This window comes from Diadema antillarum, unplaced genomic scaffold (genome assembly GCF_040938485.1).
Source record: "Diadema antillarum isolate AM-2024a unplaced genomic scaffold, OU_Dant_1.0 seq00000329_RagTag, whole genome shotgun sequence".
NCBI lineage: Eukaryota > Metazoa > Echinodermata > Echinoidea > Diadematoida > Diadematidae > Diadema > Diadema antillarum.
In genome coordinates, this window is record NW_027271346.1 from 1,587,143 (window position 1) to 1,606,723 (window position 19,581).

A 19,581-nucleotide genomic window follows, 5' to 3' on the forward strand; every position below is an offset into this window, starting at 1 on the left:
CGGACAGGAGTTTCTTTGTTCTAGCGAGCACACTTTCTTTGTAGAAAACATGCCATAGTGATTTTGTGTGCAGAAGTGATGCAGAAAGGTCATAGTTACAAAGTTGTAGCAGAAAGTTTCAGTTGTGGATCAACTACAAAGGCCCAATTTGATTGTTATCTCAAGACAGCTCAAGATAACTCAGGATAGCTCATGGTACCTCAATGTAGTTCAAGGTACCGTTTAGCAAGCGCTTCATACGTCGTGTTCATCTTTGTTTCTTGAAATTCTTGTGAATAACAACAGTTTGGACAGTAGTCTCATCCGAAACTCCTCAGTGTACATGTAGTACAGAGGCAGCCATAATAACAATCAAAGGACTGTAGCCCCGATAACCATCGAGGCCGAGTGGTGTTCGAATTATACGCAGAACTGTTACGCCATCAACTCATACGAGACCTAGATATCTGAAGACTTGAAGTCATGTCTTTGCCAGCACTAAGGAATAAAGGATCACAGAAAATGGCTTCTGAAGTCAAGGCTGCAAGTGCACCCGGTGATAACAAGGAGGAAGCAGTAAAAATACCAGACAAGACAAAAGTTACAGCTGACAGTGATATCAGCTCAAGGAGATCTAAGAAAAGTCAGAAATTTGTAGAGGCTTTTCAAGCAGAACTCGAAGTCATGGATCAGGAGGATTGGCTGACAAGGATGCAGGCCGAGCATGAACATGCCATGAAAATGCAGGAGGCCCAGCTCAAATTGGAGCAGTTAAAGTTGAAGAAGCTTGCAGTACAGGTTTCAGAAGTGGAAGATGAGGAGAGTGATGGTCTTGATTCAGAAAGAGGTGTTGATATCAAGCTGCCTGAAGAAAGCAAGCAAGATTCCGTCAAGAAATTCTTTGACTCCAAGGAAGGAGTAAAGACTCCTATTCGACAGCCTGCTGATCTTTGTGAAGAAAGCAACCTGACGGGAATTGAGAAGATGGCAGATTCCATGGCACAGATGGCAAACGTAATTATGCAACAAAACATGACTTCGCAGAGTATCGTTGTTTCAAGTCAGCTTCCTAAGTTGGAAGTACCAATATGACCCCTTGCGTTATCCGCTATGGAACAATGCTTTTTCAAGTTTGGTTGACTCAAAGCCACTAGACGCTGCTATGAAACTCAACCACCTGAACAGCTACGTCACAGGAGAATCTAGGAAGATAGCTGAGCATTATCTCCTTTTAGCCACAGATGAGGCCTATCATCGTGCTAGAGAGTTGCTGGCAAGGAGATACGGCAGTGGAAGTGTTGTAAGTTCGGCATTTTTAAGGAAGCTGAAAGCTTGGCCCCATATTTCTGACAGGGATCCTGCAGGACTTCGCACATTTGTTGACTTCTTACAGCAAGTGGTAGCAGCAAAGGCAACCATGGGCTCCTTGGGGATTTTGGACTACCCCCAAGAGAACATAAAAATGTTGGAGAAGCTGCCCTTCCACATAGGAGGGCAATGGCGGGATGAAGTTGACAGATGGCAGACCTGCGGGTATGGTGATTACCCCCCCTCCCTTTGCAACGTTTGCAGATTTTGTAAAATGAGCGTCTGACAAGGCAAACCTACCGGAATTAACAGGTATTCAAAGAGGTGAGCCCAAGACACAGCTGTCACGATACCATGGCAAGGGAACCAATCAGCATTTGCAAGGAGGAAGATCTCTCACAACAAATGCATCTCCTAAGTCACACGGAGTGTATTCATTGTGGCCATGCTATCATGGTCCTCGTCACTTAGACGACTGTAGTGAATTCAAGAAGAGATCCCATCATGCAAAGAAATCCTTCTTCTTTCAGAAAAGAATGTGCATGGGATGCATGTAACCACGTGGTGAAAGAGTGCACACAGAGGCAGAACAGCAAAGAGTGCAAGGGCAGTCATCTGACATGTCTTCATCTGTCTACAAAAACTGAGAGCCCTCAGACATCCAATCCTCTGCCATCTGAAGAAGTTTCTTCAAAGTGCACCTTAATGTCTGCTCACTACCAGACCAGGACGGCCGCGAGCACTGCATGATAGTACCGGTTTGGGTTAGGTCCTTTGCTTTTTTTGCTTTTTATCAATGATGTTGTTAATTCTTGCCCTGATTTTGATTTCATTTTGTATGCTGATGACACTACCATTCTTGCTTCACATAGTAATATAGATACTTTATATGATATTGCAAATAAAAATGTGTTTAAAATTGTGAATTGGTTTCAGTGCAATAAACTGTCCTTAAATGTAGATAAAACTAACTAGAAATGTCGCTACAGCGACTGGTTATACCCCCGCCAAACAACATTTCATAAGCTTTGGTAAAAAAACTGAGGAAGTAGTTAAATCCGCAAGATCTTTCCTTGATCTTCTGCCATTAATATGCCGTTACCATGGCAACGTACTTTCGGGTACTGTCGAAAAATGCGTCTTGCACATCTACAACCAAAGGCACACATCTGTACCAAATTTCATGGAAATTGGGCAAAAACTGAGGAAGTAGTTTGCAACACAAAATTTTCCATCATTTTGGCTCATAATATGTGAGCTGTTACCATGGCAACATACTTTTTGTCACTGTCAAGAAATGTGTCATGCTGACCTATATCCTAAGACAAACATTCAATATGAATTCCATGAGAATTGGAAGAACACTGATGAAGCAGTTTTGCCATGAAGCATTTTGCCCTATATTTTACCAATAACATGCCGTTACCATGGCAATGCACTTTTTGCCACTGCGGAAATATGTCTTGCACATTAACATATTCAGATTAACATCTGTACCTAATTTCATAAAAATTGATCAAAAACTGTGGGAGGAGTTTGCGACGCAAGATTTGTACCCATTTTTGCCCATAATATGCCGTTACCATGGCAACGTACTTTTGGGTACTGTCAAAAAATATGTCTTGCACATCTACAACCCAAGGCACACATCTGTGCCAAGTTTTATGGGAATCGGTTGAAAACTGAGGAAGTAGTTCGCGACGTAAGATTTGCAACGGACCGACCGCCCGACCGCCCGACCGACCGCCCGACCGACCGTCCGCTGATTCCTATATACCCCCTTCAAACTACGTTTGGCGGGGGTATAATTATATGTCATTTCAAAAGAAGAAGGGAAATGTGCAATTCCTAAATGACATAAAAATATATGGAAAGCCCATAACTCAATGTAAATCAGTTCAGTTTTTAGGAATTATATTGGGTGAAAATATTGACTGGCATGAACACATAGAAAATGTATGTAGAAAAGTTGCACAGTTTGTAGGTGTTTTAAATCATTTGAAGTTTGAATTACCATCCTTTGTTTTATTTTCTCTTTACAATTCTTTTATTTTACCTCATTTTGTTGTACTGTAATGTTATATGGGGAAACACTTTTAATTCCAGACTTGTTAAGTTATTTAAATTACAAAAGAAAGCAATTCGTCATGTTACAAAATCTCCACATTTAGCTCACACCTCTCAGTTATTTAAACGATTGAAAACACTTAAGTTGTATGATATAAATAAACTTAAAATAACTTCCTTGATGCAACGTTTCCACACAGATACACTCTCTCCTTACATCATGAATATGTTCACATTACACTCAAATATACACACTCATAATACACGGAGCTGCAATAAAGTTCATCAATGGAAATGCCCTAGTACGAAATTAAAACAAACTCTTCGTCATACAGGACCAGTTTTTTGGAATGCAATAAACCCAGATAATTATAACAAGCAAAATAATAATTCATTTTAAGAAGCAGTATAAAAGACATCTTCAGTCTTTTTATAAAATTACATAGATGTATCTACCCATCTTTTTATGTTTTTGTTTTATTTTATTTTGTGTATCTTCTGTATAAAACTGATTTATGATTTTTGGAAATAACTTAGATTCCAATTCTACATAATTTTTAACAATGGTGTATGCGCGCCTACAGGCCTTATTGGCTTTTTATGTGTACATCATTTTACATTTTACTTTTTGCCTGTTGTAATCTGGAATAATTTATGACTGTAATTCTAATGTCATTGTTCTTAATTGTTTTAATGTGTGATTGTTTATATGTTTAATCTGTAACAATGAATGCTTAATGTTGTCCTTTGTGATTTAAAATGGAAATAAACGAATTGAATGGGTCAGTGATAACCCTTCCCAAGAGTATCTACAGTACACCATTCTCGATGACCAATCAAATGTGGGATTCGCATATCGGAAGGTTTGTGTGCTAAGTTGCAGCTACAAGGCCAGGAGATGGAGCTTCAGTTAACTACCATACACCAGAGTGCACGTGTGAAGAGCAAGAAGGTGACGGGTCTACAGGTGATGGACTTCAACAGGGAGCAAATAATCGATTTACCTGCGTGTTTCTCTAGGAAAGAAGTGCCTGCAAGTAGACATCAAATACCAAAGGCAGAGGTTCTGCGGAAGTGGCCTCATTGACAACAAGTCCATCGAGGTGTCACTGCTTGTCTGAAATAACTGCACGAGAGCCATCAGACCAAGAGAAGTCTTAGCCGGCGGAGATGATGACCCCTATGCACTGAGGACCGTTCTTGGATGGGGAGTAGTCGGCAGAGTATGCCAAACACTCATCCAGGAAGAACATGGTGCCACATGCTACAAGCTGCAAGTGAGTGAGAGTTATCCAAACTTCACATACGACACTAGAGCAAAAGAGGTTTTCTCGCCAGACAAAGTCCTAAGGATACTGGAGCATCCAGGATAGAAGAGTGAAGTATCCCCACACGGGTGTCTACCACCCCAGACAACCAGATAAGATCAGAGTCATATTTGACTGTTCCGCAACATACCAAGGTGTGTCTTTGAACGGTCACCTGCTTCAAGGACCTGATCTGATGAATGGACTGCTAGGAGTTCTGTGCCGGTTCCGCAAAGAAGAAGTCGCATTCACGACAGACATAAAGAGTATGTTTCACCAATTCGTTGTCAGAGAAGAAGACAGAGATCTTCTTCGCTTCTTCCGGTCTGAAGATGGCAATGAGACAAAGAAGCCGGTCGAGTACAGGATGAAGGTCCACCTCGATTCTTTCGTCATCGACAGAGTTTAATGCGGCACATAGACATGGAGCATCGAAGACCAAGGTCCTACCAATGCAAAGAATGGGAGTACGCTTTCAATCAAAGGGATAAGCTTCAGGCCCACATAAGGCACTGTCACCAGGGAAGAGATCATTATGGTGAGGGGAGCAGGAGTGAGTGAGGCATGTCTCCAGAGCGCCCATCAGCCAGGCAGGGACGGGCTGAGCCTGTGGCGAACAAGAAGGAAGAGTCGGAAATTGAAGTTCTTGTGTCGCCAGCGACTAGGAAGGCTGTGGACGAGGAGCCGTCAGGAGCACTGCCATCAAAGGAGGCAGCAAACGGCCCAAAGATTCCTGAGGAACATGCAGTTCACCTAGATGAAGCCGAGCCTGTCGGTAAAGAGGCTGATCAAGCTGCATCAGGTCCAGGCAGAGCCAGCTTGTCCATCATCCGCAGTTGTTCGTCCCCCCTCAAGTGGACAGCCAAGGGGAATGACGGCCCTCATTCAGGCTGGGGCAGTATCCACAGATTCGTCAGAGGGAGAGGAAGGGGCTGAGAGCAATGGGAATGGAAATGCGTCAATATTGATAGAGATTCAAGGTGGCTGTCCACTAAAGGAGCTGAGCGCCTACAAGATGACTCCCGGCCAACTGCTCAATGTAAGTGAGCAAAAATCCACGACGAGCTACAATGGCGATGATAAGGCGTTTGGGGAGCTTAAGGAGACCCTGAAAGACCACTTCATGGCACAGAGAAATGGGTGCAAAGAGGACTTCGGAGGATCGAGATGGCAAACAAGTCCAAAAGCTTTTTGGACATAAGGGAAGAAGTCCTCCAGTTCTTCAAGGACCAGGAGTATGCCTCACACCGCAGCAGAGCAGGAGTGAATGAGGTGAGCGAGATGCACGGCTCAGGCCAGGCTCTACAGGCTGGAGATAAAGAGGTTCAAGGGCTGCGGTCTGAGGTGAGCGAGCTGCGTAAAGAATTTGCAGCACTGCGCAGCTGTCTGCAGGGACTGACTGGTCAGCAGTCGACCAAAGATGGAAGGCGTGGGCCCAAGGAAATGTCTTGCTACAACTGCAGAGAGAAGGGTCACCTGGCCCCATCGTGCCAAAGGGAACGTCGTTGCATTATGTGCAAGGAAGAAGGTCATCTCACACGGGACTGTCCCCAAAACCTTGAACGACAGGCAACCTCTTCACAATCCACTCCTCAACTGGAGAGCACCAGGGCACCAACAGGGATGCAAGGAGGACCTGGTGCAAAGGTACAGAGCGCCAGTGGTGCAGTGCATGGGGATGCCCTTGGGAGCTGGAGGAACAGGTTGCTATCAAAGAGTTCGATGGCGATCGTCAAGTTGGCAGGAGTGGAGATAGGTTGTGTCTTGGACACTGGTGCGGAAACCTCCCTCATCCCAGCCTCCGTGTATGAAGGTAAGCTCCGCACTAACATTGGAGAAGTGGGCGAGGTTGGAACATTCCTCAGTGTAGTTGGAACAAGCGGGTTGGAGCTACCTATCAAGGGTTGCGTAGAAGCCCCACTTAGCTTAGGGTCAGCCACTATCCAAGCAGCCTTCCTATTGATGGATGACAAGCCGGCATGGAAGAGTACCCGGCAGGGGGAGTTTCCGATACTTCTGGGATGCAACATCCTGCACCCACTTCTTGAGTAACTTCTCCCACTTGGCGAAGCAGGAGGAGAGCTTGACCTGGTGTTAAGCACTCTACAGAGAGGTGATAGTGAGGTGAATAGTAAGCTAGGCGGCCAATTTCAGTCACGCCGGAGCAGGAGGAAGTGATCCCACCATTTACGGTACGTCACATCACCTGCCATACAACACCTATTGGGAAGACCTTATTGGTCACAGCATTTCCTATCCATACAGGAGGAGAGCAGGCAGTGGCAGCATACGATGGATGTCACCATACAGGGGAAGGAAAGCTGAACCTGTATGGGGCGTACCGAACAGAGATGTCACAGGTGATCTGCCCTAAAACTCTAGTAGCAAAGGCCATTCCAGTCCACCCTAGGGAGGAAGTGATGCTGTCCCTGAAGGAAAGCCAAGGTATTGCAGTGTCCGTTTAGGAGGTTATAACAGACACGGGAGACTCTCCCGTGTATCAGGAGGAGAAGACCAAGGTATCCTCGAAGGATATCACTCAGGAAGGAGAAAGAGATGGAGATTCACTTCCGACTGGGATGATTCTAGAGGGACTCGATATGGCAGAGAGGGAGGCTGCAGGAGCACTACTTCGAAAGCATAAGGTTGCTGGAGGTAAGACAGGTGCAGCGGGGAAGAAGTTTCAGTGGGGTACGCAGCAACAGGAGGCTTTTGAGGCACTGTTCTGGCCTATCCGCAATTTGATCGCCCCTTTGTTATAAAGGGGGATGCGTCCTATGGCGGTCTAGAGGCATGCCTTCTCCAGGCTGATGATGATGGGAAGATGCACCCTATTGCATGTGCAGATGCTCCGAGTAGGCGACCGGAGGACAGCAGAGTCAAAGTTGAACCGCAACTCGTAACCCAGGATATGACAACAGAAGACACCAAAGCGCCAATACGCGAAGTAGGTGGGTGTCTTGGCGTGGGACGAGAGGTGGGTGCGAGGAATGGAGTAACGTGATCACAGGCCTCCCCAGTTAATACGCGGGCGTTAACAAAGAATTGGTTATCATGAGTTGTTTTCGTGGCGTAAACAACCATAAGCGGGGAAGGTGTCGGGAAATGGAAAATTGACAAGATTAATTTTATAGTTGATGAAAGGAATTTCACTAACATTGTAATTATCATGGCTGATTAACATGCTTGGAATAGAACACTTCCCTACAGCGCATGAACAGGATTAAAAAGGGTTTGCACACAGTTTAATTCAATTGTATTGCTGTTTTTGCCTCAGAAAGGCAGGAGAATAGCTTTAATGAGGGTGTATTTCATAGAAAATTGCTTGACTTGCGATTACATCATGTGGTCATCGGCAGGCAAGCAAGCAACTCTCCTGGAGAAAATTATAGAATAAAAGCATCAGCTACAATATTTTCCGATATAAGTAGTTCCTGGTATTGTGATTCCCGAAAGGTATATTTGTGTTTATTTCACTTTGTGGAAAACTAAGGCTATTTTAGAGTAAGAATAATAATTTGAAAGAAAAGAGTAATCGGGTCAGAAATCTTCCTCTGGTCAGCTTGGAGAGGCCACGTGAGTTTCATTCACTTTAAGAACGGCCAGGGGAAGAGGACACGTTATGCGTCGAAAGAAAAGTCAAAGTTTTGGACAATCATCCCGATTTTGGGGAAAATCCGGGTTGTATGACGTATTCTGAAAAGTGGGAACTCGTTACACAACAGAGATTCCTGTGTTGGATTCGTTTTTGTTTTTTTTGTTTTTTTTTTGCTTTGCTTTAGTAATTCAGAAACAATAAAGGCCCAAGTCCCTGACACTGAAGTCTCCCGACATCTTTACTGGTGTGAACCCCATGAACCTTAACCGTCCATATACCCCTTGAAGTCGACCCACTGCATGACACTAGTTTTCAAGGTGAAAAAGATTGTTGAACTGTTGCAATATAGCATTCTAAAAATAATGCATATTCAGAGGACTTGTAGGGAACAGTGTAACACTTTAATACCTCATCAATTTTGCTTCTTGAGGGGCTGAAACCCGATACGTGCTGAATGCCTCGCTAGCAGAGGAGTTCTGTAACGTTTTGGAAAAGTTGAAACACTTGTGTAAATATGTGTAATGCCTCTTAAGGAGAGAATTTGTTTTCATGTAATATATATGTGTACATAGTTGTCTGGCATGACTACAAGAATAAATGATGAGGCTGCTAGCTAATTGTGTGGGAGAAAACATGACAAAACTACAAATGTCGCTATGGTGACTGATGCCTCCGCCATAATGCATAATTCTCCCAATAGGTGTACAGTATAATGTCTTCACAATGTGAGATAACAGTTTCACATAACTGGCAAAATATTGAAATGACAGGTTTGTCAGAAATATCTTGAATGTTCACTTTCCTTGAACTACGTTTGCTATAATTGTCTATTAAAGAGTGCAGGTACATGTATTTGGGGAATTGAGGATTTTTACTTGACTTCTGACTGACCCTTTCATAAGTTTATGCCTTGAGTAATTTTCAAGTTATAAAGAAAGAGTGTAATTACAGTATAAAATAGGTTTTTTTTTTTGCATTTAAACCTGGCCTTGACCCTTAACCTTTGACCTTTGACCTTCTGGCAGGAAATTTCCAAGAGAATCTCTATTAGGTAATACACGTATATCCAGTTTTAAAAATAATAATGCAAGCATTGTATATACTAGTATATGGGGGAAATAGTAAAATTTTGACGAGTTGACCTTGACCTTTGACCCCTGACTATTGACCCATGACCCCTAAATTCCCTAGATAATCCCTGCTAGACAGTACATGTGTATGTACCAAGTTCCATGAAGATACATTGAACCATTTGTGAGAAAAGTGAAATTGTAACATTTTCACTTCATCTTTGACCTTTTGACCTTTGACTTTATGACATGAAACTCTCTCTGGAGAATCTTTATGCAGTAGTACATGTCTACACTAAGTTTCAACAAAATACCTTTGGGCATTGCATGGATATGGGGAAATAGCAACATTTTTAGCATTTGACCTTGACCTTTTGACCTTTAACCTCTTACCAATGTCACTAAAATCTACTCAACTAATTGCCGTATCATACATCATCCTTGGACTAAGTTTGGTGAAAGCTGCTTCATCCAGTTTTGAGTTATCATGTAAAAAGATAAATTTTAGGATTTGACCTTGATCTTTGACCTTTGACCTCTGTCCGATTTAACTCAAAAATTAATCACATAATTGTCCCACCATACATCATCCTTGGACAAAGTTTGGTGAAATTTCCTTGATCCAGTCTAGAGTTATCGCGCAAACAGACACAATTTCATGATTTGACCTTGACCTTTGACCTTTGGCTGATTGCACCCAAAATCTAACCAAGTAATTGCCCTATCATACTTTATACTTGGACCATGTTTGGTAAAATTTCAGTCAATATTACTCAAGTTATCGCGTAAACGAATGCGGACGGACGTACGGATGGATCGACAACCCGAAAACATAATGCCTCCGGCACCACTTCGTGGCGGAGGCATAAAAAAATTGCTGTTCGGGGTTGGTCATTTTATTATTCAAGCAAGCCATATGATAGATAGTCCAGTGATTGACTATTCTTAGGGAGGGGCAAAGTAATGAAATGACAGTGCTTGGTCTCTAAGTATGCTGTATCTTGCATGTATAGGAAGGGCGGGCGCGCTCAGCGCTCGGCAACTAGCAAGTTATGTGTATAAAGGGCGGACATGCTCAGCGCTCCTAGGTTATGGTAACAGTACGGTATATCTGCAAGCGCGTTCACATATATATTTTGGTTGGTTGGTGACTGGGCTCTCACCGCGGATGGACGTGTTGTCTTCGTTCTCTCTGTCACCTAGTGACCTGATAGTGTGTGTAGCTGTAGGTGCTAGGCGTCTCGTATTATTAGGAGGTTACGTTGTGTTTCGCTCCTTCGATACGGCACACCCACTTGTTTCCAAGGATATGGATCGTTGTACGGTAATAAAGTTCTTCTTCACGAACTCGCTGAATTATGATGCGCGTGATTTAGTGTGGTCGATTGTGCGAGAATGTGGCGTGATGTGTTGGTGTGATACGATGTGATTCTGACTGAAATGGCCTTGACCGTACAAAAAATACATAAGCTAAGCCAATAAACAAATCCAGAGAGAGTAACTGGAGGATTACGGTTACGTTACAATACTACATAACCTTGATTGCACTGATTATATACATGACAAATGTATGATTAGCTAAAAGAGTCCTCGGTGACTTAGAATTGCACAAGTAAAAAATATTATTTTAATAGAATTACACTTTTTTTCTCTCAGACAGGAAACTTCTGAGAATAAGTGACTCAAGTGATTCACTGTGTTGCTCTCAAGTCATCATTACATGGAAGTGCATGATTTCAGCTTCTTAGATGATATACCTTGTCCTTCACATCAGCTGCCACTAATAGCTTATCTAATCAAAATAACTATACATTGTTTGGTTGTTATAGGCATGTTCTCAGTTATATATTATACAAATAATGAATGTTATGAGTGCAATGGACAGAATATTTCATGAGGTGAAAGATGAAATGATCCATTCAATGAGGCACAGCCGAGTTGAATGAATCAAACATTTCATCTTCACCGAATGAAATATTCTGTCCATTGCACGAAATGAAAAACATCTATTATTTGTTTTATACAATGCCTAAAATAGATCCTTGTCCTTTGATGTTTTATAAATTTAGAAACAAGAGAGAATCTGAGATCACGAGAGTGCTCACTGAGCGCTTTACACTACCGTGCTGTGCATACACACACTGCAAACATAAACACAAGCGTTTAACACGCATAGTGTGCCTGGCTCTAAGCAAGCGTGGAATGGAACAAATCGTATAGATCCAAAATTGCACGGTAAATGGAGCCACAATTGCACGGATGACGTCATAGTGAAATGGGCCAAATTATCAATGTCAAACAATAAACCAAATGACAAGGATCCACTTAGGTGTTATGTAAACATATATATATATGTATATATATATATATATCATTTATTCTTTTTTTACTGCAGCATTGGCATCAAAAGTTACCGTACCCCTCTTCTCCTTTCCCAAGTCAAATTATGTCTTTAAATGATACTGACCTGAAAGTTAACAAAATATCCCCCAAAGTGACCATAACCATCATTGGCATGTAACTGTGACAGCATTTACATTTTCACTAAATATATACCATGCTCTTTCATTGACACAATCAAAACAGGAATTAGCCTTTTCTTATTAATCTTCTCAAATTTTCACAAATTTTGTAACTATATGCAGAAAAAAAATTACACACTCACTATGACTTTAAAACCTGAATCCAATCTGGCAATTTGAAATGATACTATACCCTGGAATTCCTTTCATTGGGGCCCGAGTTGCCTGTAAGAGGGTGTATGGATCATATACCATACATGTACTCCACTTATTATGCACTACGTCCACAAAGTTGTGATGAAGTTCCAACTTTGTCCCATCCAGCTGTCGAGGCAGTTCCTCCCATAAGATAACTATTTCTATTATCACTTGAAGGAAAAGGATGCCTTCATCAGCAAGTGGTCGGAAGGAAAGACTTGATTGGGACAAGCCCAGAATGGCTTGATCAGTTCTTGGTCCACAACCTCCTGGACACCGAGGCAGCAGAGCGTATCTGAGGAATACCAGATGTAATCCAGTGTCCGGACTGACGACGGCTGATCCAGAGAGGCATTGAGGGCGGTGTCCATGATTTCGGCAGGAAAATGTCGTGGTGTCACGTTGGAGGACTGATTGTGATCAGATGCAAAGAAGAATTGCTAAAATTTCAGTGTCAGTTATCATTGCATATAAAACATGAAAATTCCACAAAGGTGCTCCTCACAACTCTCCCATCGGTTGTCACATAATAATACTTCAAAAATTGTATTTCTGGTCAGCAGCTATAACCCCTTCACCGCAAGTCATTATTAGGTTATTTCAACACAACAATAAATTGCAGCAGAGCAACAACCCCCCCCCCAAAAAAAAAAAAATCCTTTTTTGATTTAATGTCAATAAAAGTAAATTCAGTGGAGATATTTGTGCACCTGGTAAATGGGACACTTTGATTTGCATATGTGGTTATTATCAGTAACACCACTTCACAAATAATGTGAATTTTTGAAGTTATACAACTACTTTTGCACTATATTCATTAAAATCCAACAATTTGGTTTATTGATCCTACTCAACTTATGAAGGCCACTGTAAAAACCAATGCAGAATTACACTTTGGCTTCCCTGTACCTGTTGTGTTGACTCCTCCTTTTCCACTTTGCTGTGTTTCATGTAAGCCTCTAGCCATACTGGACCATAGTCACATGTGTAGCTGGTGAACTCTGGTTCCTCTCCCTGATAAACAGAAAGAGGTAACAGCATTGAGACAGAGTATGAGTACAGATGAGAGCAAATACTCTGGATTATTTGTTGTTTTGTTGTTTGTTATATAGTTTCTATACAACTGTGCTCTATTTGGGGAAGTTTAGGCCAAACTAGTATGTACAAAATGTATTTGTGAGAGTGAAAACTCTTTGTACCACTGGTGTTCAGGTACAGCTTGTTCACATAATCAGGGAGCAGAAGTGAAGTCTCATCATTTTCAAAAATCAAACAAACAAACAAACGGTAAGGCACATCTGATTTAAACTAAAATCACAAAACATTCCTCACTTCATCACAGGGCAATCCATGCTGACATTTCTTGTCTGGCTGGTGATGCCCACTAGCAATACACTGGTTCTCTTAGCATATTTATCATGGCCATTCCCAGAGAATAAATACCACTTGGAAGGTACATAAGCATCACATGATGTAATTTCTGAATTTACATAATTCATTGTAGATAGTTTTAAGTTTTCATTATCATGAGAGAGAATATTATCTGAAAGAGCAAGCTAACATGAACCTAGAAAAAAAATGTTTTTTTTTTAATACAAAGTTTCAAGTACTTGATGCAATTTAATGGAGCTTTACATGATGGAATTAGCTTATTTCTTACATTGTCTTCTGAGTAAATACACCAGCTAACAACACCTGCATGTATGTTTGTTTGTTTTTGTGCATGTGTGTTGTTTAACATTCTTTCTTTTGTTAATATATGAACAATGTAACATGTAATACCTAGGCTGTCACCTGGTATACAAGGCACAGACTAAAAACAATCAACACATATCTGGCCATGTTAGAGAAATTTTACCTCAGACACAACAATTAAGTAATCTAACATGCAATATGGATTGCTGAAGTGCAATAACACTCAGCAGCAATTTTCCTTGGCTTCTCCCTTGCTAGACTTGGCTCACTTACTCTTACAGCTGCATAGGAGCTCTTCATGGAACCAAGATCATGGTGAAACCAGTGAGGTACAGCATCTATCATGAAATGAGTCTTGGAGCTGGACTCATCCTAATGAAACAAAACACAAACATTATTGTCAGTGTGCATTTTTGACAAGACACAATTAATGTCCATTAAGAAAATAAATCCAGTATGAATGCAACAGAAGAAGTGGGGGGGCATTTGAACGCAACTAATCTCAAAATTGCTATGAAAATAAATTGAATTTTATCATCAAATAGAATATTTCAGCGGCACCTACAAGCGGCACCTACAAGCAATTACAAAGTTAAGTTCTCTTAAAATGCCTGCATGGTTCGAGTGTCTCCCGGAAAGAAAGGCAGTCAAACTAGTATAAGTAGCCTCCTGTGTCTATAGGTCACCCCTCTTTGGCAGTCATCTGCTTGTGGTTGGCTTTGAAATTCCCCTTCAGGAAATTACACAACCCATAGATGTCAGAGACCCATCACTCAGTTGTATGAGGAGAACAAGTTGCTACTATTGTGCTGTTTACTGGGGTCTCTAGTCTCATTACAGCTGAATGCATTGTCTTAAACAGCATCCGAATCCTGTCACCACCAACTACTCATCCTATTCATGAATATAATGGGTATCATTAATTTGACTGACTTTTTACATAAAATTCACAGATAACAAAATAAAAAGTAAAATTGCGCTTCTAATGCTGATGAAGAAAAATGCTGTCTTTACATCATATCAGTTCCTGCTATGGAGGTTACACACTACTGTGACAGAAACTGATCATTCCTGTGTACGAGGCTTCATCTAGTGTTGGAGGATCAACCTCATGTAAAATGACAACATTCCAGGTTACCAGTACATAACAAAAACAGGACAGTGACAGAACAGCACTGGTGACGGTGATGATAATGATAATGGCTATGTCCATAATGTAAGTAGTCTTGATGATACAATGTAGTAGCAATCAAGCTGATGGTCGGAGTGATGCACTCATAAATTCTATGATGTTACATAATAAATTAAAATCCAATCCACAAGAACATGAGTGGCAATGCATGATATAGCAATAACATTGTTAAGTAAAAAGTGATGTTTTAAATACATCTTAAGGAGGATTTTAAGAGACTGCACAAAAACTGAGATCATCCACGACATTCAATTTTTCTTGTTACCTGACACTTACCAACCCTTCCACCTCGAGCGGAAACTTCTGGAGATGCTGGTGGCTTTTGTTGTCAAGACAACCATCTTGAAGAAGCTGGTATCCAGGCATGCTTGGCCTGTGATTGAAATCCCCACAGATAATTTGACAGGCACTAGGTGGCGAGAGCTCTTTCAACTTCTGAACTGCAATAGCTGCCTACAGATTGGTGAAAATGAAAAGCATTGCTTGCCAAGTATAGACAAAGGTTTGTCTTTGCATAGGATGATGTCCATCATGACTGAAGAAAACAATGTATAATTATGTATAAAATCTTGGCTGATCTTGGTTTGATGTTTGTACAAAGTGTACATTTAAAGCCACAAGACTTTGAAGTTTTCATGTCACATATTTCACTTGTGGGACATTATTCCTTGCTACAATCACTTGATTTCTGCTTAAGAAACAACACAGCATTCATTAGCTGTAGGTATAAAATACAATACAAGTCAGCAGCACACAATGCATGGTGTACCGGTAGTCCTTGCCTGCACAGTGTTGAGGTCTGGGACGAGGTGAGTCTGCCATACAAGGTGAACATTTGCCATCACAAGATGGCGCCCTGTCTGCCGGCAGTGAAAGGTTGTCAGCATGACAGGTGTTTCATATTCTGCTCGCTTAATAATTGCATCCTTCAGGCGGTCATCGAGATTTGTCTCTTCCTGCAATTTCTGTACAAAAAATAAGTGATTATTAGATTAAATAAGTATAATTTGGTGTAGTAAACCCTCTTGAAATTCTGCGCAGTGCTCAATCACACTAACTCAGCAATTTCATGCTCCTTAACCATCAATAATATTGTCAGTAGTGCTGAATATTAGGCAATTAATGCTGTATTAAAACTGAAATAAGTGATCAAGTTCTATATAATGTTTTGTGTCATTGATTGGTTCAGACACTGGACAACCAAGAGTAAGGTATAGAACTTGTCAACATCACCAACCCATATTTGGTGTAAAGGAACATTGTGTATACTCATATACCAGTAGTATTACTGATATTTGTTCACCTTGTTCTGGTTCATTCAATTCAGTTGAGTTATAGTACTGGTGCTGGCGTACTGTTGCTGTATTACAGCCAGAATGGGGCAATGCATTTGAACAACAGGAACATGGTTAAGCTCTGCATTTCAGCTGTACACTTCACTTCAATGGTGGCGCTTTGGCAAGTGGATAAGACTCCTGATTCCCAATCATAGGACGCGAGCTCCATTCCCACCCAGTGCATATTTGCTTGGTTGAGATGTTTTCACCCACCATGTCCCTCTCGACCCAGGTGTATAAATGGGTACCTGGCAACACTAGGGTAATTTAAATGGCAGGGCCCTCTGGTAGATCAGTAGCAACAGGGAAGAGGCTACCCTGGATAAAGAAGACATTATTACTATATAATTATTATTATTATTATTATTATTATTATTATTATTATTATTATTATTATTATTATTATTATTATCATTATTATTATCATCATCATCATCATCATCATTATTATTATTACTACTATTAATATTATTAAAATTATCATTATTATTATCATCATCATTGTCATGACGATGGAGAAATGCTTGAACTTCAATATCACTAGTACCTGGGCAATCAGGTCCTTGAAGTGAGCCACCTCCTGTTTGACCAGAGAAAACCTCTCCCTCTTGTAGAAGGTAGCTAGTCCCTCCCGGATCCCAAGAGCCTTTTCAAAGTGGTTGCCACTGTAGCCCAGACGTTCCATTGCTGGTTGTAAAGCTGCTTGGTAATAGCTGGTCTCAACCTGTCAGAAAAAGAGGGAGGCACCTGCTATGCAAATAAGTTCACTTCAGCAGCTATAGAGTTTAGTTATTGTTAGAAGGCTCCCTTGTTATGACATGACTAGCACCTTTTCTATCTATTGTGATTTTAAGTCTTTTAAAATCTAAATTAAGTTTTATGACTTGTATTTCTTGGAATAACTTTTGTCTCTGCATGATGGCTTCATCCTTTCATTCAACCAGATTATTTTGGTATTCCTAAAAATCATTTCACACAAATGGTAACTAAATGATGTCTACACTACATGGGATGATGCACTTTTACTCTAGAATAGGTAAGCCATTTTAAACCAAAAACAAGAGAGCAGGTTTAAAATCATGAGACACATTAGTCTTGTCAAGATTGATAAATATTAACACATGATACCACAAAGTATTCGTGTATGCCTTCACCAAAGTATTAACTGATATCCATCATTATGGGTACAAACATGAGTAAGGTCTAAGAAACTTCTTGAATGTGACTAATGAAGCTACTTGTCATAATTCTACAGAGATAGAGTTCCAGACATCCGCAGCAACGATGCCAAATCACTTATCATCACTGAAAAGTTGGATCTATGACTGGTCAACCCATGGATGATTGAGGGAGGAAGTAAATGATGTGACACAAGAGTGTGCAAAGTAAATAGATCAGAAAATATATGGACCTGCCAAGTTATGAATGAACATGTAAAAGGAATCTATAGAGTGTGTTTTACACCCATATGGAAACAGGAAGTCAGTGGAGACTTTGTAACTGCATAAAAATATTCTAATCTCACCTCCTGAAGACAGAAAATATCTGCATCACCATGGTGATGAAGTTCCACCATCAACTGCGGATGTCGCTCCATCATCTCTCGGTATCCTGTTGGACAGAAGGGATAACCCCTGGGCTTGATGTGGATGGAGGCCAGAATGTTGTATGATGCCACAGTCAAATCCACAGGGACTGATGCTGTCTCCTTGGCAATGGCTGTTCTCCATCTTCTATCGATGTGAGCCATCATTTATTGCCATGAAGCTGCAGTATATCAATGGCAAATACACACATGCTCATTGCACAGATAACTCTTCAACCTTGCTAAACTATGTTTATTCATTAGATCTTTTGCCCTTGCAGAAATTTGCCGTCATTAATGAAAAGTATAAAATTGAATATGAATATCTATATATGATAAATGTTTACTACAAATGAGATTTAAAAGGTACCACTGTGTTGAGGTAATGCACATGTACTTGTAAGGTGTAAAAGTTCGGTCAAAATGTGACTACAAATTGTGGTAAGGCAGGGTATCAAGAATATGAAAATATAAAACATTTGTGGATGTCACATAACAGCTGATAGGCAAGGAGTGATTGGAATGTATTTATTCCCTAAAGCCCTTGAATAAATCAAGTTCACAAGATGTGCAGGAAAAAGAAAACAGTGTTAAATAAACCTAAATTAAACACTCGCAAGGTATTTCTCATATTTTAATGAGACTCTGACATCTGATGCATGTATCAAGGAACAGGTTGCCAATTGAATATTATTAAGCTGAATTATGCTGTCGAGTTGATGAAGAGATTTGACTTTGAGTAAAGTTTGTGTTGTCCAAATGCTTGAATCTCACTTATAAAAAAAAAAAAAGAGTACCGTATCAATCAACCATTTCCATGGCTGGCACCACATTTTTAAAAGTGGGAGGGAGACAGTTTATATTTCTGATTCCACTTCTGGGTTTCTTCACAGCTGACATGCAAAAAAGAAGAAGAAAAGAAATGAAAAGAAAAAAAAGGCCTACCTGTGCTCCCACTTTCATCAGCTGGAAAAGAAAAGGCCAAAAAAAAAAAAAAAAAAATCCCTCTGGTACAACTTGCAATTGGCAAAACCATTTTTTTTCCTGGTGCCACTTTCAGCTTAAAAATGTGTGGGGCCATCCAAAGTGGTTACACGCTACACAGTATGATGTATTCCTAATCCTAGAATTCATAATGGTAGATTTCCCTAGATATATGTCTACGTATTTTGCCCAAAAAAAAAAAAGGCCGGGGGGGGGGGGGGGCAAGTACTGTACCCCCACCCTCCGGCCTCCCCGTATAAAGACGTTATCATGTACTTTCATTATCAAATCAATGTTCGTCGGATGATCCATGATCTATCTGAGTGATTAGTATAGACAGGGAGGTGAGACTGGTATAGAAGAGTGATAGTAAACGTGTCTGCTTAGATCATGAGGTGCGGTTCATCCTCATCTGTAAATTACACACACCGTTTTTAGCGAGCGGGACTAATCACACAGAATCTAGGTATACCCAGCAAAATTTCTTTGCATTTCCACAATCTAGCTGTATCACAGTGAATTCTATAATGATTTGACAACAGAAAAGATGGTGTAATATTTGGAAGTGAACTAATAAGGTTATTCTGTTGAGAAGCCTTACTTACTTCTTGTGAAACACTTAGACTACTCCATATAACCAGCACTGCAGCAGTAGCCACACGGCACGGAGTCCCAGAACAAAACTTGCTCATGTCATCATGAAAAGTGATTGAGCGTGTACATCTCCTGCCATCCCGTC

General features: G+C 40.8%; 1 protein-coding gene and 2 pseudogenes across 1 annotated transcript; 2 read left to right on the forward strand and 1 right to left on the reverse strand.

The window, feature by feature from the left end:
- The first annotated feature begins 501 nt into the window (after window positions 1-501).
- On the forward strand, window positions 502-1,573 carry LOC139730697 (uncharacterized; annotated as a pseudogene).
- A 218-nt stretch (window positions 1,574-1,791) lies between these two features.
- On the forward strand, window positions 1,792-4,727 carry LOC139730698 (uncharacterized; annotated as a pseudogene).
- A 7,000-nt stretch (window positions 4,728-11,727) lies between these two features.
- LOC139730706 (uncharacterized) lies at window positions 11,728-19,504 on the reverse strand. Its single transcript, XM_071641571.1, has 8 exons — window positions 19,448-19,504; window positions 17,775-18,040; window positions 16,821-16,997; window positions 15,719-15,901; window positions 15,213-15,389; window positions 14,018-14,116; window positions 12,959-13,063; window positions 11,728-12,459 (listed from the first exon to the last, which is right to left on the reverse strand). The coding sequence occupies exons 2-8, from the start codon at window positions 18,024-18,026 to the stop codon at window positions 12,217-12,219; spliced, it is 1,236 nt and encodes a 411-aa protein (XP_071497672.1). The 5' UTR covers window positions 18,027-18,040; window positions 19,448-19,504; the 3' UTR covers window positions 11,728-12,216.
- Window positions 19,505-19,581: the final 77 nt, after the last annotated feature.

Bases quoted from the DNA above. Each gene is read 5' to 3' on its own strand.
- LOC139730706 (XM_071641571.1), bottom strand. From the start codon at position 18,026: ATGATGGCTCACATCGATAGAAGATGGAGAACAGCCATTGCCAAGGAG. The intron at 15,390-15,718 runs GCAAGGACTACC...ACCAATCTGTAG, and splicing joins CAGACCTCAACACTGTGCAG to GCAGCTATTGCAGTTCAGAA. The intron at 14,117-15,212 runs GTAAGTGTCAGG...TTGTTTCATTAG, and splicing joins CGCTCGAGGTGGAAGGGTTG to GATGAGTCCAGCTCCAAGAC.